This window comes from Sinohyriopsis cumingii, chromosome 13 (assembly GCF_028554795.1).
Source record: "Sinohyriopsis cumingii isolate HCF-2022 chromosome 13, ASM2855479v2, whole genome shotgun sequence".
Lineage (NCBI taxonomy): Eukaryota > Metazoa > Mollusca > Bivalvia > Unionida > Unionidae > Sinohyriopsis > Sinohyriopsis cumingii.
Window position 1 is genome coordinate 21,031,563 of NC_142973.1, and position 27,635 is coordinate 21,059,197.

The window sequence follows — 27,635 nt, forward strand, 5'->3', positions numbered from 1 at the left end:
ATTCACATGTGAAATAAATAACCAACCCTAGCATACTGGTCTCATGGTGAAATTCATATATGAAATGTATATTTTTGTCCTGATACGACCACATATATGCAACATTCCATTAAAACTAGGAAAATGTGCATGTGCTGAAAGGTTCCACAGAACATGACATCTGATATGATGTTGAATTTGTTTCAGTTTGGTGTTTTATGGCAACAGGAACACAGGTAAATTATTTAGTGCCAAGTCAATTGGAATAAAGTGCTGCCATGGACATGCCATGGTAGCCAACCCAGGCTGATCTGATGGTGGGATTATAACCAACACACTTTCAGTCAAGAGTCCAGAATGCTAACAACTAAACCACCACACCTCCCTGCCATGATGTACCCCACTGTACATGCTGCTAGAAAAGTGATTCCTATGACTTGCCATCTACTAACCACACTTTGCAATTAAAATTCCAATAAGCAGGTGAATGTAGTGCACTGTTGATTCATCTTATGTCAAATTTCTGGCAGCAAAATCTATATATGACTGTTTGAAAAGCTGATGCCATGATGATGTCACACCCCTCCCCATGACAAAGTGACAATGAGAATCACATTTTATATTTGTCAACAATGTTTCCCTCCAACTGTGTTAGAATGAAGATAGAGACCTGCCAATACTAACATGACTATCTCAGTAAGACAGTCAATAGAGACCTGCCAACCCTAACATGACTATCTCAGTAAGGCAGTCAATAGAGACCTGCCAACCCTAACATGACTATCTCAGTAAGACAGTCAATAACAATCCATAAGATGGACCAATTTTCAGTAAGGTATAACACAGTATCATACACTACAGACCTGCCAACCCTAACGAGTCCGTCTCTGTAAGGCAGTTGATTTTTTTCTGTAAGATTGACCAATTTTCAGTAAGGTATAACACAATATCATACACTACAGACCTGCCAACCCTAACGAGTCCGTCTCAGTAAGGCAGTTGATTTTTTTCAGTAAGACTGACCAGTTTTCAGTAAGGTGTAACAAAAAATCAATAACTACTATTGTAAACCCGGAAAACATAATTAAAAGTTCGATGCAGCAGTGATATTTGTTATGTTGAACTGAAAAGTTTGTAAACTACATGTAGACTTTATTTACCACTAGTACAGTTGCACAAACTTTAGTTCCGAACCCTATGCAACTCAATGATTTGTTGCAATCTCTCAACTTGACATAATTCTTGGAAATTCTTTTTCCATTTCACATGATGACGGCAATCATATCTCCCGCCACTAGACATACTCAAATTGGCACATGATGTTCAATAAACGTAATTGTGTCCTTTCCAGCTTTTATTCACAAGAATCTGAATACTCCTTTTTATTCTTCTGTGTTAATTTTTAACACTTTTTTAGAAGCTTTTTTTCCCCTTTTGTCTTAAACATGCATTACTTTCTGGATGCCATTTAATTCTTTCTTTATAATCAACAGTTTGATCATGCAGACACTATGCATGAACAAATAGGTTCAGTTTAAAGCGTCTGGGGTGCTGCTGTAAAATTAGTCTGGTTCCCTGACTTTTTTCACTAATCCTAATATGAAACCCGAATCCATATCAAACAAAGATTAACCGATTATCCGGATTTTTCAGCAACTATCATTTTTCCATAGTCTTTGCTTGTTAGCCGTAAGTCCCTATTTTAAGGGTAATTTTTATAAGACTTACGGCAAAATAGTAAGAGTTGGCAGGTCTGATACTACTATTGTTGTCTTGGAAAACATGCACTTAAACAGTTCAGAAGCGTAAAATACACTTAGACCTTAATTACCTCCAATACAGATTGTAAAGTACACTTAGACCTTAATTTCCTCCAGTACAGTTTCATAAACTGAAGTTTCAATTCCCATGGTGCTTAAAGTCTTCTCCAACTTGACACTCTGTGGATTTATTCTAAATTCCACATGGTAACATCTATCATCTCTCCTGCCACAAGGCATACTCAGATCTACACATGATGTTCAATAAAAATAACTATTTCTTTTCTGCTTATGAATATTTCTTTTGATATTTTAAGAGGCTTAATGTCTTTTTCATCCTCGCTCATTTGGACACAATTTCTAGAAAATGCTATATAAACAGCAACTTCATAATGCAAATGCTTTGTAAGAAACATATTGGTACTTTAAAACGTCTGAGACATTCATGTAAAGTTACACTGGTTTGATTAGGAATTCCAGTTCCTGATCAAACATGGACAAGCCATTATCTGGATTTTGCTGTTATTCCAAAAACCCATAATTTAAGGATCATTTTGATAGACTTCAACTCCAATTATAAGAGTTGGCATGTCTGCCCATATCCTTTTTACCCAATGTCACTGTCAAAACTCAAAACTTGTAACTGAAAAAAAAAACATCATTAACATCCAAAATCATTAAACAGTTGACTGCTACCTAAATATACTTTAGAAACTCACATTTGTTTCTTCTACTTGCATAATGTTGGTTTGGCATTCATATATATTGTCCTGAGCAAATTCAACTTGATTATTAAGAGATTCTATAACATCAGTCATCTCCCTGATCTCTTCTTCACTCTGAAAAATAAAGATATACATTACATATATCAATACATTTACTATATATACTCACTTATAAGTTGACGCAAACTGCAAAATAATAAAGATCCTGATCCACTGTAGCATATAATGCACCTGCAGATCCAGGTCTATGTAGTTTGTTCTACTGATTACTCCCATCAAACTACAGGGACCCAGATCTGCCAGCACATTATGCAATGGCACATGTGGGTCTGTGCAGTTTGCAGATGGGATCAATGTATAAGCCAGTATATATGGTATATCTTTTATCACTGCAAACACTAACGAACAGCCAATGCTTGTTAAAAGTACTTCAGCCTAATTCTCTATGCTATCACAGCTCAACCATCCTAATAACAGCAACAGCAATAATTTTCATAACAGTTTTCATGCATTATCTCTATTCTTTAAGTAGTCCAGCTAAAAATGACACATACTGAGGCCTTATCTTGTCAAACAAAATTTTGCAGGTGTTAATATCAAAGTGGAAACTTGTTATGAGATTGGCTGGCTTTTGAAAACAGGTAATATGCAGACCATGTAATATACATGTATAACTACTTTAAAGCAATGTAAAAGACAAAATTTCAACTCCAGTAGTAACAGACATTCTATTGTCATTTAAAGTAACGATTCAAGTCTGATAAAAAACAAAAATTAACATACTTTTCCAGCTTGCACAGCTTTGTCCTTTTCCTTCATATATTTCTCCAGCTTTTTCACAAATTTTTCCCTTTGCTAAAAACAAAATAATATTATCATCTTTAATATTCCATCATCAAATAAAAAGTTTATTTTCAATTCCTTAATTTGACTTGTACTTAAAATTATGAAGAAATTTACCATATACCTCTCACTCAACAACCCATGCTCATCGGGGGTCCAAAAACACAGACTACAGCACAAATGTGGGCATGAGTTACTAGGGTACCTCTGAAAATTAAGAATGGAATGAACAATGACCATGGGGTTTTGGGGAGGCCAAGATAAAATTGTTGAATACTTGTTTCATAATCATATTGGGAGTAACTGTCAATAAAAAAGTTTTTTATGTAATCAAATTGCTCTTCTTTCTGTATAAACTAAGCTAAGCTAACCAATTTTTGAAAGAATACTAAATACATTACTGCAAAAGAATCATATGCATGCCAGTGAAATTAATTTGTATTATGTCACTAATTTTGCATGTGAATCTGGATACATTCTAGCACTATTCTTGATTTAGAACAGAACATGTAAAAAAAGAATGGCATTTATTTTGAGAAACAACTGTACTGAAAATACATTTTTTTTACAATAAAAATATTGATGCTGCAATTTCCTAGCAACCAATCACAACATCTCTGCTCATCCTCAGGAAAACTTCAGAGCACCAATTGAGAATTTTAGGTTTACTACCAAATTTAGGATCTCATTTCTCCACAAATAACATGATCTAGGCCCTAAGCTTTTACGTATGTAAATGAGTTGGATAAACCATTGTTAGATTTAAAACAGTGGTCAAATGGTAAATTTAAATGAGCTGGCATGACACACAACTGTGACCATTGCAGTTATAATATGCACATCTTTAAACTTTTCCATTCTAGCATTTACTTGATCTGATACAAAGACTAATTGATTAATACAATAATAAAACATATATCTAATTTTAATTCACTGTCTTGCTTTACTGCTTTAACCAGTAGGAAAGGCCTTGGATGACTGGACTGCCACTGAAATTATCTGTGTACTTCCAACAGCATCAGAGTGCATGCCCCGGGTCCTGCAGCTTCACTTCTCTTGACAGGTCAATCAAGGATAAAGGACAAATATTACTTGTAATTGGTAACCTGTTGTTAGAGTTTGCAACATTATTACAACTGTGCGAATAGAATGGAATTTCATGTACAGTGCATGTAGCTCACTCACCATGGCAGCTGAAGCTAGTGCTGGCAGGGAACAAGACTTCTATGATAAAATCTTCAAAGAGGTTGAAGACAGAGACTCAAATTTGCATGAATTGTTCCATGTCAAGACCCAGAAGAGGTTCCATTTTGGGGAATAAAGGGAGCAAATGGGGTCTAGATATGTTGAAATTGGACAAAAAGTTAGAATATCCTTGTTGTGGCCAATATTGTCTCTTCCATGATATCTTAAATCTGTCTCCTTTATTTGTGATAGGGGATTGCATTTGTCCTCAAAGAGTATAAAAGAAGGAACTTGGCTAATAGGGGGGATAAAAGCTGAGAGTGGTTTGATATTGGTAACATGACACCAATTAGTGTAAATGCACCACTTCCCTTTGCACACTTTCAAAGTGTACAGCCATCTAGATGTTACAGTCTCATCCACAAATAAAGCACGGAACTCCTTTTTGTTTAGGAGGTGTCAGGCTTGAAAGAGTTTCTCTGCAGAAGAATGGTATAATGATAACCTCAGCTGCTTTAACAACAATGGGGTCTCCAAAATCTTCCTGGGTATGTCTATCACTACAATAAGCAAATTGCAAGTCAGGACCTATTCCATTGGAGAGAGGCAATCAGAAGCCCTGCCCCTCATTTTCTGGACTAATTTAAGTATTAGAACTGGCGGGGTGGGGGTGGGAAGCATAGGCTCATATATCCTCACAGCTCACTGAAAGGGCAACCATGTCTAATTATGGATATGTGAAGTTGGGAAGATTTTTGTTTCACCACATCACAAATAGATCCAATATTGGTCAGTCCCATAGAGCCCAAACTCAATGAAAGACAGACATATGGAAACTACTCCTTGTTGACCTCTCCTTAATAATGAATCGGCTAGGCACACCTATGGAGATATTCCCATACCAAAAACCAGAGCTCTGGTGATGTCTTCCTTGTTTAAAGGCATAGTTCACTATGAATAAATTGTCTGACATCATAATAACTGCCTTCTCCTGGATGTGCTCCATCTAAGCACAGGAATCGTGGATATGGCTTTCATTTCCAAGAAAGCAAATTTTTAGTAAATTGTGTTTCTCCGAGAATACTTACCCAATCACATTAACGTTAGGAATATAAGCCTGCTACCTCTCGAATCCAGCCCACTAAAAGACGAAAATTCTTCTTTTCGGTCTATCTCATATAGACCAAAGGGCAATAACTCTTGCCCCTTACCTCCCCTTGCCACCGCCAGGTGTCACTAGTTTTTTAAGCTGAGCAATATATATTATACGAGGATGCTCGCATAGCGGGGTGGTTGGGAGGGTTTTTAACTAATGTGATCGGGTAAGTCTTCTCGGAGAAACACAATTTACTAAAAATTTGCCTTCTCCTTCAAATACGTTCCCCGATCGCATTAACGTTAGGAGAATAAGTAATAGGAGGAGGGAATGCTGAGCATCCTACCTCCACCCCGGGTACCTTCTTGGGAATGATGGCTGGATTCCCCATTTGAATGATAACCCGTTCTCCTAATTTCATCAGCAACACAGCCTAAGGTCACGTGAAATGTGACCCCTATATACGGTTAAGAAGATAGTTAATGAAATCTTCTTACCTATGAAATTTCACTGGCGAATCCAGCGAAGTTCATAGGCTGTGCTGATTGTTTTAAATGGGTCTGGTGGTCATCTGGGCTGCCGACACCGGACCTACCAGATTCAAGGTTTGCCTCTGCGAAGCCAAATCTCTGAGATAAAAACTGGAGAAGGTTGACTCTGCATGCCAGCCAACGGCTTCTATTATATCTCAGATTGAAACATTGCGTTCGAATGCCAGGCTCACCGAGATTGCTCTAATCTCATGAGCCGTAATCTTCATGAGACAACTCTGATCTTGTGAGACCTCAGAGTATGCTGAGCGTATAACCCACTTCAGCCATGAAGCAAGGGCTTGAGGCGTGATATCCCGTTTACCAGCTTTGACCGGAAGAAAGAGGCGCTTACGTGTGTCCCGACACGCCTCTGTGCATTTTAAATAGTGCTTGAGTGCACAAACAGGATCTTGCATGGCTGCTGCTCTTGACTTATCTATGGAAGAGAGCAAGCGAATGACGATTCTTTGATTGCCAATGGATAGTAACCTATTTTTGGCTACAAAGCCTGGTTGCGTCAGGAGGACCACCGAACCATCTAATCTGAACTGAAGAAAGTTTGGGTCACTGGAAAGGGCATGTAACTCGCTCACCCTGCATGCTGAAGCTAAGGCTATCAAGAAACATGTTTTGTATGATAGTAGCTTTAACAAAGTGTGGGCTAAAGGTTCAAATTTGTCTGAATTGAGCCATATTAAAACCCAGGACAGATTCCATTTTGGAAACAGGGTGAGGGATTTTGGTCGATTGAAATCAAAATTGTCTAAAAGATCTGATAGATCTTTGTTATGCCCAATATCACATCTACCATGATGGAGGAATGTGTCTGATATCATGGAGCTGTAGCCTTTGATAGCAATTGGGGCCAACTGTTTCTCCTCGAAAAGCCACAGAAAAAAGTCGGCCAGTTGAGGGATTGAGACACTCAAAGGGACGATGTTATTGATATGGCACCAGTCCCTGAAAACATGCCACTTTCCCTCGTAAGCCTTCAGAGTGGAGGGCCTTCTTGCTCTTGAGATTCTCTCCACAATCGAAGGTTTAAATTGTTTGTCTTGCAAGGCTGCCCGGACAAGAGCCAAGCGTGAAGAAGGAGACGGTCCGGGCAGGGGCAGAACACCTGTGACCGCGGTTGTTTGAGAAGATTTGGGCTGGTTGGAATCTTCCTGGGTAGATCTATCGCTAGATCGAGTAGATCGGTGACCCAGGACTTGTTCCATCTGAGAGGGGCAATCAGAATCATCCGACAGTTCTGACCCCTTAACCTCTGGATTATTTTCGGTACCAAAACCGTGGGAGGGTAGGCGAATGCCCACAACCCCTCCCAGCTGATTGACAAAGCGTCCACGGCCCAAGCCTCTGGGTCTGGAACCGGAGAGACGAAGGTGAGCAACTTGCAATTCCACCTTGTCGCAAAAAGATCGATCATCAGACGCCCCCAAAGTGTGCAAATCCAAAGAAAGACTGATTGATGGAGTGACCATTCCATGTGAATGACTTGACCTTTCCTGGATAGAGTGTCGGCCAAGACATTGAGTCTGCCGGCAATGTGTCTGATTTGTACGTTGATGTGGAGGTTGTCGCACCAACGTAGAAACTGCCAGATCAGAATGCATAGGTCTGGTGATTTCGTGCCCCCTTGTTTGAGGAGGTAAGTCACCACCACAGAGTTGTCTGACATAATGAGGACAGTTTTTCCTGAGAGTTGATCCTTCCAGAAATGAAAGGCATTGATGACAGCCCTCATTTCTAACAGGTTGATGTGGAGAGGCCTTTCCCCTGGCTCCCACGTGCCGCTGACTGTAGCGAATTCCGGCAACAGGTGGGCACCCCAACAGTAGGTACTGGCGTCAGTACATACCGTTATCTCCGCTTGGGGCATCTCCAGAGGAATCCCCGTGGACAGCCAACTGGGGTTGTGCCACTGACGCAGGAACGATCGTATTTCAGGCGTGATCATTATTGTTTGATTGAGGGGACTTGAAAAGGGGCGCCATTATGCCAGTAACGTCATTTGTAAGGGACACATAAAAAGACGGCCAAGCGGGATCAAGTCTGCCGCTGCATTGAATAATCCGAGGAGTTGCAAGAATTCTTTCGCTGAAATCCACGTCCTGTTGAAACGGACTCGACGAGTTCGACGATCCAGATTACGCGAGCGCGAGGAAGCAGTACCAGATTCAGATCGGTGAGAAACTCCATACCCAGATGGACAAAATGCTGGGATGGACGGAGATCGGACTTTTTCCAGTTCATGAGAAAGCCTAGATGATCTAAAAGTGCTAAAAGATCGTTTCTGCCTTTGAGCAGAATAGAACTTACCATATGTTTCTGGAGGATGTCGTCCAAGTACACTGCCATCCCTGTAGATGAAGTCGAGCAGAACAGGGTGACGTCGCAATCCATAACCTTGGTAAAAGCCCAAGGGCTGATGTTGAGGCCAAAGGGTAGGACCTGGAACTGATAAACCGCGTCACGGTAAGCGAATCGGAGAAATTTCCGTGACGCGGGGTGGATAGGGACATGAAAATATGCGTCGGTCATATCTAGACTGACGGCATACTCGTCCCGCCGGATGGAAAGACGGATTGATCTCGCCGTTTCCATCTTGAATTTCGGTGGTAAAATGTATTGGTTGAGGCGACTCAGGTCGATGATCGGCCTCAACTTGCCTTTTGCCTTCTGGATAAGAAACAGCCTGGAATAAAACCCCTGCGATTGCGGTTTTTTCACAATCTCCACCGCCCATTTTTCTACGAGCGACTGTATCTCCTGTTGTAGAAAGGTATCCTTCTCCCGATCGGATGGTACGTCCATGAAGAGGGGAGAGGAGGACAGGGGAGGGGGTTGGATAAATGAATCCGAAGTCCCTCCGAAATGACCTGGATCACCCAATCGTTCTGAGGAAAAAAGGTGGTCCAGTGGTCCTGAAATTGCAGGAGGCGGCCGCCCACAGGTAGGTTGTCTGCGGGTGGTGGAGAGGGTACTTCAATTTTTAGAGTTAGGAGGCTTGAAGACGGAGAAACTTTGTTTCTTACCGCCTCTGTATGGTTGCCTCCTAGCTTGATTAGACTGTTGTTTCCTGGCATTGGGTTGGGATCTATACTGCACATTTGATTGTAAGGATCCCTTGTCCCTGGTCCGCCAATCATCCCTCCACTGTGGCCAGGGCTGATTTTTCCTAGACGCCTGCGAGGGTTGGGCGGCGAGTTGGAGGGGCAGTTCCTGAGCTGCCTGCTTCCGAACTTCTTCAATTTTTCCTCCAAAAAGTAAAGGCGACCCAAACGGAGTCATCCATAAAGCCAGAGTATGATGGGGCTTGAGCGACATGGACCGCAGACATGCGTCATGTCGTATCAGGTCTAAGTTGGCAGAAGCAGTCAACACATTAGCCATGTTAGTAACTCTAGCGATCCGGGCCGTCGCTTCCCAAGCGTGGTCACTGTCGGATTTTTCTGCGAGTCGGAAGATGGCTAATGAAGCCAAGTCTAACACTGAAGACTTAGCGACTATGTTCCGGACTAACTTTAACGTGGCATGGAACACATTTTTGTCCACTTTGTAAAACAATGGAGCGGACATGTGAACTGCTGCCATATTTTTGTCCAGAGCCTGAAGATCTGTACTGAAGGCATCTGAATGAGTTTTGTACCAGTGACCCAAGAACGTCAGTGGTACTTGGCTTTCTGAAAAGAACACCTTAGCATTCCCCAGATCACCTATTCGTCCTGATAGATGATCACTGATCTCCTTAATTTTTTCCAACTGGGGAAGGAGCCGGAAGGACAGCGTCTCTTCCTCCCCGTTAAGATCTACAGACGCCTTAACTTTGTAGTCTTGAGTGGCAGTAGGAGGTGGAGGGCATTCTGAAGTTGCCAACACCCTATAAATTTCTTCCACTGCCGCCTTGAAGCCAAACTCAGTCCGTTCCATGGTTGGATCTGTGTACGGCTGATTTGCAGGAGTTTCGTCACCTTCACTGTGTGCCGAGTCGTGTTCTGGAATAGCTTGCATTTCTGGATAGAGCATACCAGGTGGCATAGATGACGTGATTCCGTCATCCTTAACACTGTCACTAACTCTCCCTTGTGGATAAGCCGTGAACATATGGACGGACGGCCCTGCCGGCTGGTTTGTCTGGCTTGTGGTCGGCCTGAATGTTGGCGACGGTCCTGCTCTCACTGTTACCGGCTGCTCCAATGGCCTGGCTGGACGGACAGATTTCTCACTAAAATCTCTGCCATAGTATTGGTATGTTGCCGGCAGTACAGCTTGACGGACGGATTTATCACTAAATTCCCTGTAAGTCATATTTGGTTGGACCATTTTAGCAATAGGGTCCCCATGCTGGGACAGCTGGACGGCCGGTGATGTAGAGGTTGTATAATGAAATGGATCCAGTAAAAACCCCATGCGTCCTGACTTACAGGCCCGAAGGCCATGCTCGGACATGCGGGGGTACTTATGCCCACTGGGCAGCCTAAAATTGGGGGAACATTCCCCCAAAGAGTCAGAAAAAGCTGTGGAAGCGAGCGAGGGAAATAAGGGTAATATGTGGCCTGATGTCAATAGCTGCATCGTCATTTCCTGGACCCAACGACACATCTGTTCCAAGGTGGACTGTTGTACCCTGTCAACATTATTTTCCTCCATTGCCGCTGATGTTACTGTGGCTAACGGTTGCAAACGATGAACTTTAGGTGTAGGGGGGACCCCAATGTCCCCCACAAGGCTCGCAATGGAGGCTGTCTTCGGATGTATACTGAGGACATCAATGCTATCTTTCTTCGACTTATTCCATCTATCCCTCCCTTTTGCTGCCTTCTGGACTACATCAGCCCACGTTTGCTCTGTCCAAGTATTACACATGCTGCATGGTATAGATGATGTACAATTGGTACATACAATACAAGAGTCATAGTTGTCTTCTTTTGCTTCGAACTTTTTGCATTTCATGCATTTGGTTGACATTTCTACTGAAACGACACAAGAAAAGAAAGCAAAGCACAAATTAGCAATTCAGCATGTTATTAATTCGCTAATACCACAACCGTTACTAACAGAGTAAGCGAAATTAGTGTCGCGTTAACTATTAATTGACAACACGAGTTCAGCGATAGCGTGTGTAACATGGTCTTCAGTAGACGAAATCCGTAAGGGTGACAAAGTCACTCAATTTTGAAAAAAAAATGTTAAAATAATGTATGCAACCTGTAGAAGAATGATTGTCCGATGTAATAAATCCAAATTTAACTTCAGATGGTCCAATTTAACGCTAAGATGGCTTGGATTGTTTGGAGGTATAATGTATGTGTTATCCGTACAAGCAAAGCTTAAAAACTAGTGACACCTGGCGGTGGCAAGGGGAGGTAAGGGGCAAGAGTTATTGCCCTTTGGTCTATATGAGATAGACCGAAAAGACGAATTTTCGTCTTTTAGTAGGGCTGGATTCGAGAGGTAGCAGGCTTATATCCCTAATGTTAATGTGATCGGGGAACGTATTTGAAGGAGAAACTGATGTGATGAGTCTTCTCTTGCACTGTCCACATGCCACTGATGGTCACAACGTCTGGTCACAAGTGAGCACCCCTCCCCCTCAATGGCAACTTGAACAAAGCTTGTTGTTGTTGTTGTAGGGTTTAACGCCATTTTTCAGCACACGATAAGCTATACATTGCGGCCAGTATTAATGGTGGAGGAAGAACCTGGGAAATCCCTAGAAAGAACCACCGACCCTCAAGAAGCTACTGGCAAGCTTTCTCACATACCCACATTGGCCAAATCTGAGACTCGAAACGAAGAGCTTGTATTATGCACATCATCTGGGATCCCAGTAGAGCAGTGACTTGCACCTTCAATTGGATCAATTTTGGTTACCTTGACAAGGGCAGGAGCTGCATCAAAATATTCCACAGATAGGTACTTAACACTGCATGCTAGGATGATTTTGAATGTTTCCTTTTCTCTTGGCTTTTAACTGCCTTTCTATAATGTTGGACCATATGTTTTCTGCTCACAAAGCACTCATGCTGCATGGGTGTGATGATGCACATTTCATGCAGACAAGGCACATTTCATGATTATCCTCAGCAACTTAGAGCACTTGCATTTCTTGCACATGCTTGATATCTCTAAAATGATAGAGATAAAACAAGTGCACACAACAAATAAACAAATATTAAATTTGGCAACCTCGTTTAACCAAGAAATACACAATAAACTGATGTTTAAGTGCAAAATACAAATACAAGGGTGAAATTAACGTCAGCTTTGCTGACTGATATCGCATGGATAAAAACAACAAGCAACAAATATGAATAAATTCGCCAGAAAAGACACAAATGTATACACCAGTTTTATCAACTTTCTGACTTACTATACCACTGATAAAAAAAATGTTGGATGGATTAAAATTAAAATAAACTGCAATGGATTTTCAATGGCACTGTTAACAAAAATCTGAGTGAAAATTTAAACTGTTAAACATCATCTATATAGCTGGCAACCCAGCAAGGGAAAGCGGAGTTAATCTACAAGAGTTATTTCGTCATTTTCGACAATAGGTTTTCTCATCTTTGAGTGTGGGCTGGATTCACAGATAGCTGAGATTTATTTCCCAATGTTAATATAACTGGGTAATTTGACAGAGAAATATATATTGCAAGTGTTTATACAGAACCACAATAACTGAGCCTACACCGTACATATGTCTGCAGTCCAGTCTGATGTTTCTTCGACCTAAAGAGTTAACAGGTGGCTGATGGAAGATAAATGTTGAAAAAAATCAATAACCTGAAGGACAAAATAATTATACCAAGTGATTCAAGTTCTTCAGATTACTCCTATAATCTGTTCTGGGACCAGACCCTATCTATCATGCAATATGGGACAAGGTAAGTAACTTCTAAACACTCTACACCTGACTGTCGATCTAAGACGGCTATTCCTGTCAATGAAAGCACTCAATCTTAATCTATCATTCATTTTACTCCCAATACATTTCTCTATTCATCAAGCCATTGTTGACTTCTGTGCATTGTGCCAAACTGAAGTTATAGGCCATAAGAACTGCATGACTTTTTCCTGACCTGAGAAAGTTATGCTTACCTACAACATGCCAGTATGTGCAGAGATGTGCAACTCCATGACACATTTCTTCAATAATCTTAGAACAGTGGTAGATGCAAATGAAAGTTTCTACCTTTCATTCACTCGAATGAACTCCTGGAATCCTGTTCCACGAAAAAATTACATGTTTGCATACATCTACTCAATTTTAAATCTTTCAGTACAAAATTCTCTAATTTCGCCTTGTGCAATAGTTCTTATCAGGGGTTTTTGCTGGTTCTTCCTCCACCAGTTATATTGGATACCTTTTTTATCCTATCATGTGCTGAAAAATGACACTAAATCCAAAAACAACAAATGAACAACAAAATTTTATACCTCCTGGATGAAGATCGCTTTTTCAGCACATATATCTCAAAAGCAAATGGCTGAGAAGTTACTATAAAATTGTTTGCAATACACATCATTTTGACTTGGAAAAAAATAATGTGTCAATAAATTTAGTTTATTTAATTGCTAAAATATATAAGTAATAACGTTTAACATGAACTTACTGGCATTCTCAAAAGTTGAATTTAGTGATAGACTTATATACGTTCGACCACACAATTTTCATACTCTATGCCTTGCTGGCTAATATGCCAGATTTCTTATCAGTTCTATGATGTTATATTAGGGCTTTAAGTTCATCAATGCCATAGTCCTCTTGTTCTGACAGAGGTATTTAGATCAAATAAATACCCTTAAATTTTAATTTATTTATAGCCTCTTGGTTATTAAATTTATTAATAACCTTTAGAGTGCTATATACTTTTCTAATACATGATTCCTTTGGGCTGAAATTGTTACAGAAAAGAAACAAAAATTGCACTTTACTTTTAAATCACCAGAAGTTTAATTAGGCTTTGTATTCTGCCTTATCCACTTTTAAGTTTTAAAAAACACTAAATAGGGGATTGACCAGCATGCTGTCTATTTCTGTCCACCCAGCTTGTACACAAGTATCATTTTCAACATCAATTTCTGATTCAAAATCACTCAGCATTTTCAGTAACTCTGTCCCACCTCCAATATGATATATTTGAAAACTCTGAAAATTATTATCATCATCACTATCATCAGCCGGTATTTGCCTATGAAAGAGGAATCATGTTGGGAGTCAGCCAATTTGGCTTTATAGGTAGCCCATATTTTAAACAAACACTCATAAACTTCCTTGATAAATACAAGCTTCAATCTATGAAAGAATGCTTGTACCAAGGCACAATCTGCCAATCAAATTTAGTTCAACAACCATTAATGTCAAGCCAAATGTGTACATTTATACAGTTGCCTACCTTGATAAAGACAAGTCGCAACAAGCATCATGAGACCTCTACCAGCAGAGTGACTTCTGTTCCAACAAGCACTTTAAGGGTTAACAGTTAAATAAAAATTGTCTACTGCACAGAGAACAGTTTTATATTTAAACTAATTTAAGCATGTTCTCATGCGTGATGCTGTCCATGTGAAAAAAAACTGTACAAATTGTGTGCAATTTATACACCTGCATGCCCTAGCAGCACATCTCTAATTGCTTCCAAGCTATGTCACTGCTTCAAAGAATCTGGCTATGAGCAGATCAATATCTATTACTACACATGTATAGGTCTGTACACTTTACTTTCTACTATTTGATTTCACCATTATATCAAGTATTTACATGCAGTATGATCAAAGTTTTCTGTATGATCAAATAATATATTGTTAAACAAATCCCTTATATGTTGCGCATTGCATAAAAATCAACTTCCTGTTTAATTTTAACTTTTTACCTTTAGCCACACATCCATGTCTCTTTCTATATTTGTGATTGTCTGTTTCTTGTTGATCAAAGAAGTTATCTGTGAAAAGCAAAAAAGAATTTAGTTTGATACAAACTTTCTATATTTGTGATTGTCTGTTTCTTGTTGATCAAAGAAGTTATCTGTGAAAAGCAAAAAAGAATTTAGCTTGATACAAACTTTCTATATTTGTGATTGTCTGTTTCTTGTTGATCAAAGAAGTTATCTGTGAAAAGCAAAAAAAAATTTAGTTTGATACAAACTTTCTATATTTGTGATTGTCTGTTTCTTGTTATCAAAGAAGTTACCTGTAAAAGCAAAACAGAATATAGTTTGATATAAACTGAGAAGAAAAGCACATAAACACTCAATTCCAATATCATGATACATCATAAAGCTTTCTTTTGTGATTTCCTTTACTGACTGCATATTCTCACTTACAGGTCAAGTCCAACTGAAAAAAAAGGCTAAGACCAAGATCTGCTATCACATAATGTACCAGAAGATCTGGGTCTGTGCAGCTTGTTAGTAGTAATCAGTAGAACTGACAACAGAGACTCTGATCTGCATTAGGCAATGGCAGATCAGGGCCTATGTTGTATGCAAATGGATTCAACTCCTAAGTGAGTGTATATGACACAATATATATAGGCCAATCATGAGTACCTCAAATAGGACATGATACCACACCTTTAGTCACTGGATTTATTTTCACTAAGTACACATGAAAAAATATATATGGAAATGGTTCCAACAGTATGCCTAGGTAAATATTAATTCATATGAAATTTTGTTCCTGGCTTAAAATTACCAAAGAACTTTGCTTTTCTGGGTTCAATTTTTGGGCAAAGGGGAACGTGTGTGTGTGTGTGTGTGTGTGTACACACACACACACACACACACACATACTCAAATGCACACCCACCCACCAAGTTTCACTGAAGAAAACATCTCATATTGTTTGAAATACAAAGGTCAAATATATATTTTTTTAACAGTAACCTTGTCATTCAATGTAAACCACACTCCACATTAATGGTTTCACTTGGACATAAGAAAGCAAATTTTTAAGTAAATTATGTTTCTCCGAGAATACTTACTCAATCACATTATGTTAGGAATATTAGCCTGCTACTCTGCGAATCAAGCCCTACTAAAAGACAAAAAATCATGTTTTCCTGTCTGTTTCAAAATAACAAAGGGCAGTAACTATTGCCTATCAGATCCACTTCGCACTACCAGGAGTGGCAGGTTTTAAAATGAGTAATATGCTAATGAAGATACTTGCATAGCTGGGTGATTGGAAGGGTTTTTAAGTGAATGTTCTCTGAGAAACATAAGTTACTTAAAAGTTTACTTTCTCCTTGAAATACATTCCCCATTCACAATATGTTAGGAGAAAAAGTAATAGGAGGAGAGGATGCTGATCGTCCGACCTCTACCTTATCTATCCTTCTGACGAAGAATAGCTGGATTCCCCATGTAAACAATAACCCATTCTCCTAATCACATAAGCAACACAGCTGGGGTACATAGGCCTGTGACTGAAGATAGTTTGGGTCAACAAAAAGGGCATGTAGCTTGCTTCCCCTGCAAGTGGAGGCTAAAGTTATCAGGAAACACATCTTGCATGAAAGAAAGTTTAGCAAAGTGTGGGCTATAGAGGATCAAATTTACTTGAATTGAGCCATGTTAAAACCCTGGACAAGATCCATTTTGGAAAGAAGGTGAGGGATTTTGGTCAATTGAGATCAAAATTAGCTAACAGATTTGAAAGGTCTTTTTCATGCCCAATGTCATATCTGCCATGTTGCCAGAATGTGTCAAGTATCATAGAGTGGTTGTGATGGGGACCAGCTGTTTCTCCTCAAAGAGTCAAAAAAGAGAAAAAAAGTCAGCCTGTTAAAAGATTAAGGCACTCAAAGGGATGATGTGACTGGTCTGGCACCAGTCCCTAAAATGTGCCACTTTCCCTCAGAAGTCTTCAGAGAGGAGGGCCTTCTTGCTCTTGAGATTCTCTCCAGAATCAAAGGTTTAAATTGTCTATTAAGGCTCTCTGGATCAGAGCCAAGCATGCAGAATAAGATGGGGTGGGCCAGGATGAGACACTTGCAACCGTGGCTGCATGATGAGATTCGGGTTGGCTGGGATCTTCATGGGCAGATCTATTGCTAGATGGAGTAGATCGGTGATCTAGGATTTGTCCCATTTTTGAGGAGCTATCAGAATCATCTTGAAATTCTGACCCCGTAACTTTTAGGAGACTGGGTGCTAAGGCAGGAAGATCTACAGCTGCAATGAAGGGTTCATGTTTTGATATTCAACTCTGAGAAGAAAGAGAGGATTGAAGACACCACAAGGAAAATCATTAAAACACAATCCTCAGGGAGGTGAACCTAAACGAACTCAACTGAGAAAACTTGTCAACTACATGTCTGATGAATGAAAAGCAGGGATGTCATCAATCAGACTATCATTGTTAAAAAATCTGCTTAAAATGAGAGGAATAAGGGATTGTGTTTGTACAAAATGTTGCTGGTAATGTGTTTTAGAGGGCACTGTCCATCTAGTTCAGTGTCAGGGATGTGGATGTGATCCTGGAGGTGGGGACACTGGGAGTGAGTCTCGGTAATTTCCTGGAAGACCTGTGAGGACTCAGACCACTGATTATTAACTGAGCAAGGTACCAGACCTGAAGTGGAGGAATAGTCTACTTAATATCTGAATATCAGACCATTAACTGTAACATCAGTGTGGAATTTGTCGTTTTTACTTTCATCAGTGCTTTAAAATTCTATAAATTCTGTCTGTGCATGTATATGATTTTGATTTTTTGTCTGGCAGGCTAAAATTATCCTGTGCCTACTCAGTACAAAAACAATTATTAAGGTGGTTTTATCTGTACCCCACTTTAGGGACATGAATCTTGTGAAAATGACTCCAAGCATATAATTCTGATTGCTCAGAATGCTTGTGTTTACTTCAATTAAGAAGTACATGTGCATTGGGTCATCTAACGAACAGAATAGTTCTCAAATGTGAAAACTGATATCGCTGGAAAATTAATTCATGGTCTGATCCCTACAGGGAAAGTACCTGCCACCTTTTAGATCCCATTTAAAACTGGCAAAACTGCTGATAAACTTCTTCAAATTGTCAGCGATGGTCTCCTTATTCGTATAAATATTATTTTTACACCATGATTGCATGCTACACATTGGCAGAGAATACATTTCAAACAGAACTGAATCTCACAAACATAAGGAAACTTTCATATATGGAACATCTTTCTAAAATGTTTTGTTATGGAGACACCTTTTGAAAAAAATGAAAGAAAAAGGCTGAAATAGAACATATTTGTGTCAAGTGTCTACTCAGAAAAAAATGGCATTTTCAACTGTTGAAGAAAAACTGATGGATATAACAATATGACACAAGCATTTTCCATAGCTATATGCTCAAAATACTCAACTTGGTGGTATAAACTATACAGTGGTCCCCTCATGAATGGCCCCCCCGACAAGTGCCTGCCCCCCCACACACACACTTTTTATGGCCAGAATCACTTGGCACTGGTGAGTTTGTGTTCAAAAGTACCCCTCAAGAAAGGCCACTCCTCTAACACAAGCAGCAGCCAGCATGTTAGTGTAAAAATGTAAAATTTATCCCTCAAAAGTAGCCACATTTTATTTTGTGTCCAGAACCAATATTTAATTCATATGGTATGGTAAGTAATCCGATTTTCTTTACCAATGTCTGTTTCCCAATGTCAGGTTTTCATTACTGAAAGAAGTTTTGTCTAAAGTACATGTATCACTAAGGTTAATATTATATCATTAATGTCAACATTTATAGGAAATGGGGTCACAAAGTGGTTGAGGTTTTTATCTTTGATAACTACAACCGGATATAACTGTCAAGATCATAACATGGTCAGCATTAGCTAAATATAGATTTTGTGGATTAATCAGTCTGGTGATTTTTGGAGTAGACAATTAAAACAGTGCAATTTATCCAAATGTACAATGACTTTGACAACTGAAGTATATAAAAAAAACATGTGTGTACAATGCTAACAAAATGAAATTTAGTAAGAAAATGGATGCAGTATACTTCTGTGAAATGAAATGGAAAAATATATTTTAACTACATTAACTGTGTCATATCAATAAGGTTTCTTCTAGGGCTAAGGTGAACTCATTGTGTTCTGTTAAGCAGAAGTTGTCATAAAGAAATTTAATGCTTTGGCAAAATCTATTTTAGCAACAGTGGCCTTGTCCTTGGAGTGCTGACCCCAACATTATGGAGTTCTTTGTTGGGCTAAGCAGAATAAATTTACCAAGCTGTGTTGATATTTGTCACCAGAACACAAGTAATCATCGGGGAAACCAAAACAAATGCATGCTCTGACAGACAATGGCAACCTTTAATACCCTAATGATGGGTTTATTAATATTTAAAAAGTATGCTCGGTATAAAGGTTTCTGCTTAAAAAAATGACGCCAATAACAGCATTGAATCCATCTTATATACATGGATCAAAATACAAAATAAGAGCCCCTCAACGGGATTTGATACTCTAATGGGTGAAAAGAATTTCTGGGAATTCAAGATCACTTATTCTTCTTATCTGCAAAATGCTGAAACATGTTGACATTGTGTACAAGATTTTCAAATCTGCCACTGTAAGAACCATATTGTATCTAACATTTTCATTTAGGACCAAATAAACTTTATGAAAAGTAATTTGATGAAAAACCCCATGCTGACATGGAGTAGCAATACAGTAGCCCCCCTCTTGAATGGCACCCCCCCTCCCCCCCGACCAGCGGCCACCCACTCCTTGCGGCCAGAATCCGTTGGCACCGACAAGTTTGTGTTCAAAACTACCCCTCGCGAAAGGCCACCCGGCTAACGCAACCAGCGGCCAGCATATTAGTGCAATAATATAAAATTTACCCCTCACAAGTGGCCGCATTTTATTTTAATATGTATCTAGAACCAGTATTTATTTCATAATGTGTGTTAAGTAATCTGATTTATGTTTCCCAATGTCAGGTTTCCGTTACCGAAAGAAGTGTTGACTAAAGTACATGTACCACTAAGGTTAATATTATATCATTTACGCCTCACGAGAAGCCAAATTTATTCCATAAACCAGTGAAAGACTCAAATTTTATTCCATACAAAAGGGTAAGTACATGTAATCCAATTAGCCTTACTGCTGTGTTATCATAAGATGTCTGGTTTAGTCACTGATAATTGTTAAGATTACAATTATTGAACAGTAGTGAAAAGTGGCAGTATCGATGTACAATACACAAGTCAGCAGGAAAATGGTTTGATAGCCTTTATGGCTTTCCTTAGTAAGATGTTGAGCTTGTTGACTTTGATAATTAGTGGCTATTACTACTGACAAAAATTGTCAAAATTACAAATCCAAAAGGCCGCAAGGTCAAATCTGCGTGATGTTAATGGTACATATTGAAGCCGTTTTAGCTTCTCTCAGTGTAAAAAAAATAAAAACAATAGGGTACCAGACTACGACTAAAAAATCACGTGACAAAATCACTTCCTTTATAAACACACAGCAATTTGTTTAGATGCATAAAAAATTGTTTTATCAGTACTGTAGTTGGAAACATGAATAACTTACTGCAAAAAGATCAACATGTCATCGAGGAAAAGAAAAATTCTCAGTTTAGAAGAGTAAGTGAAATTAATTCAACTGACCGAGAGGTGGGGGTGTGTGAGGATCTTTGCAGAAAACTAATGCCGGAAAGACTCAGATAACAATATCATGAAAGATAAGGAAACAATTCTGCAGAAGTGGGAAGGTGAAATGGCCAGAGAAAGGAAGATTGTTTGAGCCAGGAGATGTTTGTATCCTGATTTGAATGACAAGAAAAAGCAACAATTTTGTCAGTTGAATTGGGATATGACAACTTTACCGCAAGTAATGGATGGTTGCACAGATTTCAAGTCCGACACAATATTAAGTGTTCTGTCCTTAGTGGAAAATCAGCTGATGTTAATAATGAAGATTGGAACAAAAGACTAAATGATATATGCACAGGATATGGCAAGGATATTTTTAATTGTGACGAGACCAGTTTGGTTTTTAGACTGTTACCAACAAAGTGACAGATGATGTGATTTGAAACATAATTATAAAGATAGTTTTAAAACTATATCAATGGTTATTCATAACATTCTTTTGAAAATGATGAAACTGTTTGTTTTACATTTATTTCACAACATGCATGTGATTTTTTAACGAAAATATTAAATATTTTAGAATTAAATGTACTTGTAACTTTCTTCATATGTATTTACTATTCGCATTTGTCATCCCCCTCTAGAAAGGCCACCCTCATTATAAGGCCACTTCCCTGCTGCAATAGGGGTGGCCTTATAAGAGGGGGACTACTGTATCAAGATTTTCAAAATGGTGTCCATATCAGAGATAAGATCAGTATCTTTATTAATTAGGACCAACTTGTCAACATAAGAAGACTTCTGCTGATATGACTTTCTATTCATAAGGAGTAAAAATGGCAAGATTTTCAAGATGCCATGGTGGCCATATTTGACGTCAGATTGGGGCCTTTTTCATTTAGAGCCAACCAGATATCACAAGTCTTCTGGTGAAAACCCCATATTGACTTTCCATTCAGCAAGAGAAGTCATAAAAAAGATTTTCAAGATGACCACAGTGGTGACCATAATGAATGTCTGAGTAGCACCATTTTCATTTAAGACTAACTAGACCTTGGAATGAATCTGTGAAGTTTCATGGTAATCCTACAAGTAGTTAAGGAGGAGTAGCAATAATAAATTTATGCCAATGGACACCTGACACTAGACAACAGACAATGGATAAAGACAACATACAATGGAACATCCCACAAGCTCTTCTGGCATTTGATAACAGGCTTCATACAGAATTCTGAATGATAAATTCAAAGACTTTTCCCAAACTTTCAATGGCCACAAACCCAGAGTTCCAAGACCTATTTTCGCTAATATTTTGTATACAAGTTATGTTATATGAGAAAACTACTAATGCAAAATACTACAATATTGTTTAATGATGAAATTCAAACTATAATTTCCTAATTCAAAAGAAAGATACAGGAAAACCTTAGACAACCTTAGACAATTTTATTTGTGATTATGCTGGAAAGAAATTAAAATGTTTGGGTTTATTTCAATTTTCAAAGACTTTCAAAGACCTCAGGGTAATCTGCTAGATTTTCCGAAACTTTCAAGGCCTTGAAAATTCAACCTCATTTTTCCCAAACTGTAAAAAAACTTCAAAGACCATAAGAACCCTGGACATGTATAGCTTAAAAAATGCCCCCCATTCCATCATACATATTTTGTACAAGTTCTGAAGCTACCAATAAAACAACCTTACATCATAATTTTATGTGACATAATAGCACTTACAGTTTTCTCCAATGTATCCCACCTTTGTTTGGCAGCTTTTGCAGAAAATTCTGCAGTACCTCGCCTACGTCTCCGAGGAGATGATGTCACTGGAGCTATGTTAGGGTAAATAACAAAAAGAATAAGTTGATAGTTAAATAATGAGAATCCATACTAATTGTCTCAAGAATGATTCAAGATATAGTCAAACCTGTCCAAATAGTAAAATTAGTAACAGCCACATAAATTCTTTTTTTATATTTTATGATGGGACTACGTGGCTTAAGATGTAAATAGTTTTTTATTTTTTTCTTATAGTAAAATGATTGGTTTTTGTCGGAGTCATGTTAGAAGTATGTGACATAAAGACGATCACATGACACCCCCTTTTCGATTTTGCAACTTGGGGATTTTTGAAACTGTGTTTATGAATAAGATATAACCTTTGTTTTAGAGAAATATTCTCAGTTGGGCTTTTACACTGGAAAGTGTTGTGTCGTTTGGAGTTATTTCAAATTATTTGGATTCAAAAAGATTAATTCTTTTTTCCTGGAAAATCTGTGAGCATACAAAATTCTTGTATAAAGACAGTTCTTATAAAAATTTATTTGGATTTCCAAAACCGGAGTGATATTTTTTGTTTCTACAAGGAACTGTAGACTTCAACACACTACAGGTTACTGCATATGTCATTGTCTTCCATCTTGGATTCTTCATCTGGACTAGAACTTGAAATCATTAGATCATTAGAACATTTTATTATAAGGACTTCTAAATTTTATTCATGGATTATTCTTGGATTATTTTTGGATTTGATTTTTAAAACCATAAGTTTTTGTTTCTTCATTTTTACAGTATTTTTCCAGCGAAATAAATAATTTGTTATATTTTACAAAGCTTGTTGTTTTCACTCTTTCTTGTGCTACTGTTTATTCAAGCCTAAACACGTAACATAAAACATCCAAGATCTTGATGACATAAAGATAAAACCTGATAAGAAATATGGACTCGTTAGCATGAGTGGATGTTGCCCATTAATAATTAAACTCATCCAAGATCATAGCGATATCAGCTTTCATACCAATATGATCGAAATCTGATCTCAAGTATTTACAAGCAAGTGTTGAGGGACAAACATATGGTAGATGATAGATGATACACAATAGATAAATAACTATGCCATAAGGTCATTTGGCCTCTAGCCAGCAAGCAGCTACTGTGAAATACAGTAATTATAAACAGATACAATTTAGATAGAGTTATCATTTTACTCAACAAGAGGCTCAAGTAGCCTGTAATTGCTCACCTGGTTGACATTTAACTAAAAGCTAAACAGAAGGGCATTTGGGCAGAAAATCTGGGTTAGTAAGTTGCGTTCCGTAATTTTTTTATCTGTATACTTGAAATTAATGGAAGCCATACTGGACAAGGACAAGGACAACTTTCTGTGAAATCTGGTCAACTTTTGCTAGTTGTGAAAATATGTAAAATGTTTCTTGTAATGATGACCATACAGTCATGCACAAAAGAATGGCCAATATGCTTTGATGCTTTCTGTGAAATATGGTAAAATTCTGAAAAGCAGTTTTCAGAAAACATTGTTCTAAGACTTCTTTTTTATTTTTAGTGATGTGACCAATTATGACTGGCAACTTCTATAAGAAACCATTTAAAGATTTGTTGTTGTTGTTGTTGTTGTAGGGTTTAACGCCATTTTTCAGCACAAGATAGGCCATATATGGCGGCCAGTATAACTGGTGGAGGAAGAACCCTGGAAAACCCAGGAAAGAACCACCGACCCACGAGAAGCTACTGGCAGGCTTTCCCACGTACCCACGCTAGATTTGTATATTTTTAGTAACAATGTTCAAATCTAAGATGACAAATCTTCATCATTTGTACAAAAGTGACAAACCTTCCCACCAGAATTGTTTCTGTCAAATTTTGTCAATACTGACTGGTTGGCACTTTTATTGGAACTTGAACATACTATTGCTATTTCACACCAAGAAAATGAATTGGAGCTATGTGCCTTTCACAAGGACAAACCATTGCAAGCCAAATTCTGTTAATTATTAGGATGATATTTAAAGAATTTTCTATACTTAGTAATGGTGGCCATAATTGATGGTGGTAGGTTGGCAGCATTGTTAACAAACCGAAAGGCCATTATGCCAGGATTCTTTGTCAAAATGATCAAATTCTGTAAAGTGATTTTTGAGAAGTCATTTAAAGCTTATTTTAATTTTTGCAGGTTGTCATATTTGATGGCAGATTGGGATCGTTTCTAAAAGCTGAAAGGTCTTCGTGCCATGACTGTCAAATTTGGTTAATTTCTAATCAGCCATTTTGGAGAAGATGCTACTTTAAGTTTAAGATTTTAGTTACAGAACCATATCTGATTGTGGATCATCATCGCTTCTTTAAACCTGAGAAAGACTCATACCAGGTGGTCAAATTCTGCCGAGCAGTTTTGGAGAAGATAATGAAAGTGTTGAGACAAAACGCAACACTCAGATGCACAATACCTTACCTTAAGTTCCTCTGCATTTTGGAAAAAACAATTTTAAATTTCTTCAATGCTTACAGACATATATGCTTTCCATGTATATACAATAAAAAAAGGTAGGAAAAATGTACCTATTGGAATAGTATTGGGTCTGGAGTACTGTCCCACACGGCCAGCCACTTTTGAAGACATAGGTTTTGGTCGTTTTCTTAATGTTTCAACCTGCAGATATAAATACCAACATCGTCAACATGCAGATCCTAATAAATCTGTTTACTTCTAGTGATAATGATCCTAATATCAAACTTACACTCATCAAGAAAATATTAGCTATGCATAATTTGTTTACTTAAAACAAAAACATCGTCAGTATCTCTAGTCAGGAGCACAGTGGATTTGACTTTGGACAAGGTCAACTACAAAATACAACTATCCATAGCATGTAATGAATCAAACAAAACAAACAATGCAAATTAAATATACATAATAATATATATGTGGCTCCATGTGATATTATAAGCTGTGTATGATCTTTATTAATACAAATAAAAAATGATCCTTAAACTGAGGTAAATGTGGAAATGTTAGAAGACGGATATTCTGGGAATATGATTACTAAAATTACGACATGGAATGTTTGCAATCCAATTCCCTCAAGGTCTCATCAATACAAGTTACATTCCAAGTAAAGAAAAGATATGATGCTGATCAACTGGGGCAAAAAGTCTATCCAAATTGGAGTTGACCAGACAAAACCCATAAATGGCACATTCAACTCAATGTATACATGAAAAATGTCTTAAACTATGCTGAACAATTCCTAAGCTATCAGGATTTGCCATTGGAGATATTTCAAACTGATCAAAAACAGAAAAACTATTCCATAAAATTTGGACCTGAAGACAAAACTTTTAAGACATATTTAAGAGTCATAGGCAACTCACCTACCTGATGGTATCTAATTATGTCTAAAAGTTGGTGTGAACAGACAGACAGACAGACAAACAAACAGACTTATGGACAGACAGAAAATGTAATTACTATATGGCTACAGCACGAGTAGAACCTAATAATTATAAACCACAAGGAAGATAGCAAGTTGTAATAAATCAAAACAATGCTCAATCAAGATATACAACTGTGGTTTATATACAACTGTGGTTAAATATGTTTATGTTTGAACCAGTCTGATACAATAACTGAACTATGCAGCAATTCAAGTTTAACTCGTCTAAACTAGTCTGATACAAGATTTGAACTATGCTGCAATTCAAGGGATACTTATTGATTACTAAACCATCTTTCTCCTATTTGAACTGTGTATCTTATCCAGCATACCCTTCAACTATAAAAATCCTAAACATTAATGTGAATAATGCATTAAAATGAATTCAGAAAGATGAAACACGCTTAAAAGAGTACACCTGCAACCAGAGTATTTGTACTTTCAACTGTTAAATGCTTCTGAAGACCAACACCACGCAAAGATACTTGAATAATAATGAGCCTTCTATTTAATGTTTTTTACATTGGCCTAAATCATTTAAACATTTAAATGGACACCAAAAGTTTTTAATATCTGCAAACTGCTCATTCTATTATTTTGATCACATTCCAAGTAACGCAATCAGATTCTCATGAAAAGAAATTATTCAAAAATATTTTCCTTCACATACCTCTTCTTGTTTCCTCTTAAGCACCATTTCTCTCTGCTTCTTTTCTTGCTCCAGTGTCCGGATTCGGGTTTCTTTCTTCAGCTGTTCCTTCCGAAGTTGTGCCAATTCCTTGTTCCGCCTTGCTTCTGACTGTTTGGTCTTCTCCGAGTCCTCCTTTATCTGCTTCATGAGTCTCACCTGTATTAAATGGGATAAAAACTTAGTATTTATCATAGGAACAATTGCACTGACAATTACAGCCACTTCTGTGATGTGTGTTTGTGCATGTGTATGTGTGTGTGTAAGAGAGAGAGAGACACAGAGAGAGGAAAAATTCCAACAATACAGCACTAATGTAACCTAGTGTCACAGTGATGTTGACCTTTGCTGTGACATTTTAACCCCACAATCAACAGCAGGATATCTGCAGTTAATCGGATTTATGGCAGATGCAGACCTATTTCCAGAAACAGGAGGGTAAGAACGAACCATAAGTAGATGGAGGAGAAAAAACACCAAAGGGTGGAAAATAAGTATCTATTGACTCCGTTTAACTTTTCTGACATCAGCATTTTAAGATACATACATGTCTAATTTAAAGCAAGCACTTAACGACTTTGTATTTCTTCTTTGAAAACAAATGTGTAAGGTATCTGCATACCTACTTCAGTTTGCTCTGATGGCAAATATTCTCCATTTCTTATCACTCCACTTCTTCAAAAGCACTGCAAACTGCACAGTCATCAGTTTAGTTACTGTTTTTGATGCTAACCTATTTCTCAAAGCATTGTGAATTCTGTTCTGAGAACAGAATCCATTTGCTGCTTCTGAAATATGCACACAGATGCCAAAGATGGTATAATGTCTATCACAAAATAGAGCATGGCAACAAACTTACAGTGTGTAAGGCTCTCGTAAGTATATGGATGTTTTGCTGTTCTTTTTGTGTTTTTCAAAGTAGCAGACTAGAGCTTTTCCATGAATACTAAACTGTAGAATGCCAACCATTTCATGTACTTCTTTCACTG

At 38.1% G+C, this 27,635-nt stretch overlaps 1 protein-coding gene across 1 annotated transcript in view; it reads right to left on the reverse strand.

Annotated features, from left to right (window-relative positions):
- The window catches only part of LOC149785030 (kinesin-like protein KIF21A), a 259,702-nt gene that overhangs the window by 141,985 nt on the left and 90,082 nt on the right, over positions 1 to 27,635 (reverse strand). The window contains exons 17-22 of the mRNA XM_089978736.1: positions 26,629 to 26,805; positions 25,084 to 25,174; positions 22,465 to 22,559; positions 15,004 to 15,072; positions 3,248 to 3,319; positions 2,459 to 2,578 (exon numbers count right to left, since the gene is read on the reverse strand). Of these exons, the coding sequence (XP_089834862.1) occupies positions 2,459 to 2,578; positions 3,248 to 3,319; positions 15,004 to 15,072; positions 22,465 to 22,559; positions 25,084 to 25,174; positions 26,629 to 26,805 (624 nt within the window). The remainder of the gene's footprint in view (positions 1 to 2,458; positions 2,579 to 3,247; positions 3,320 to 15,003; positions 15,073 to 22,464; positions 22,560 to 25,083; positions 25,175 to 26,628; positions 26,806 to 27,635) is intronic.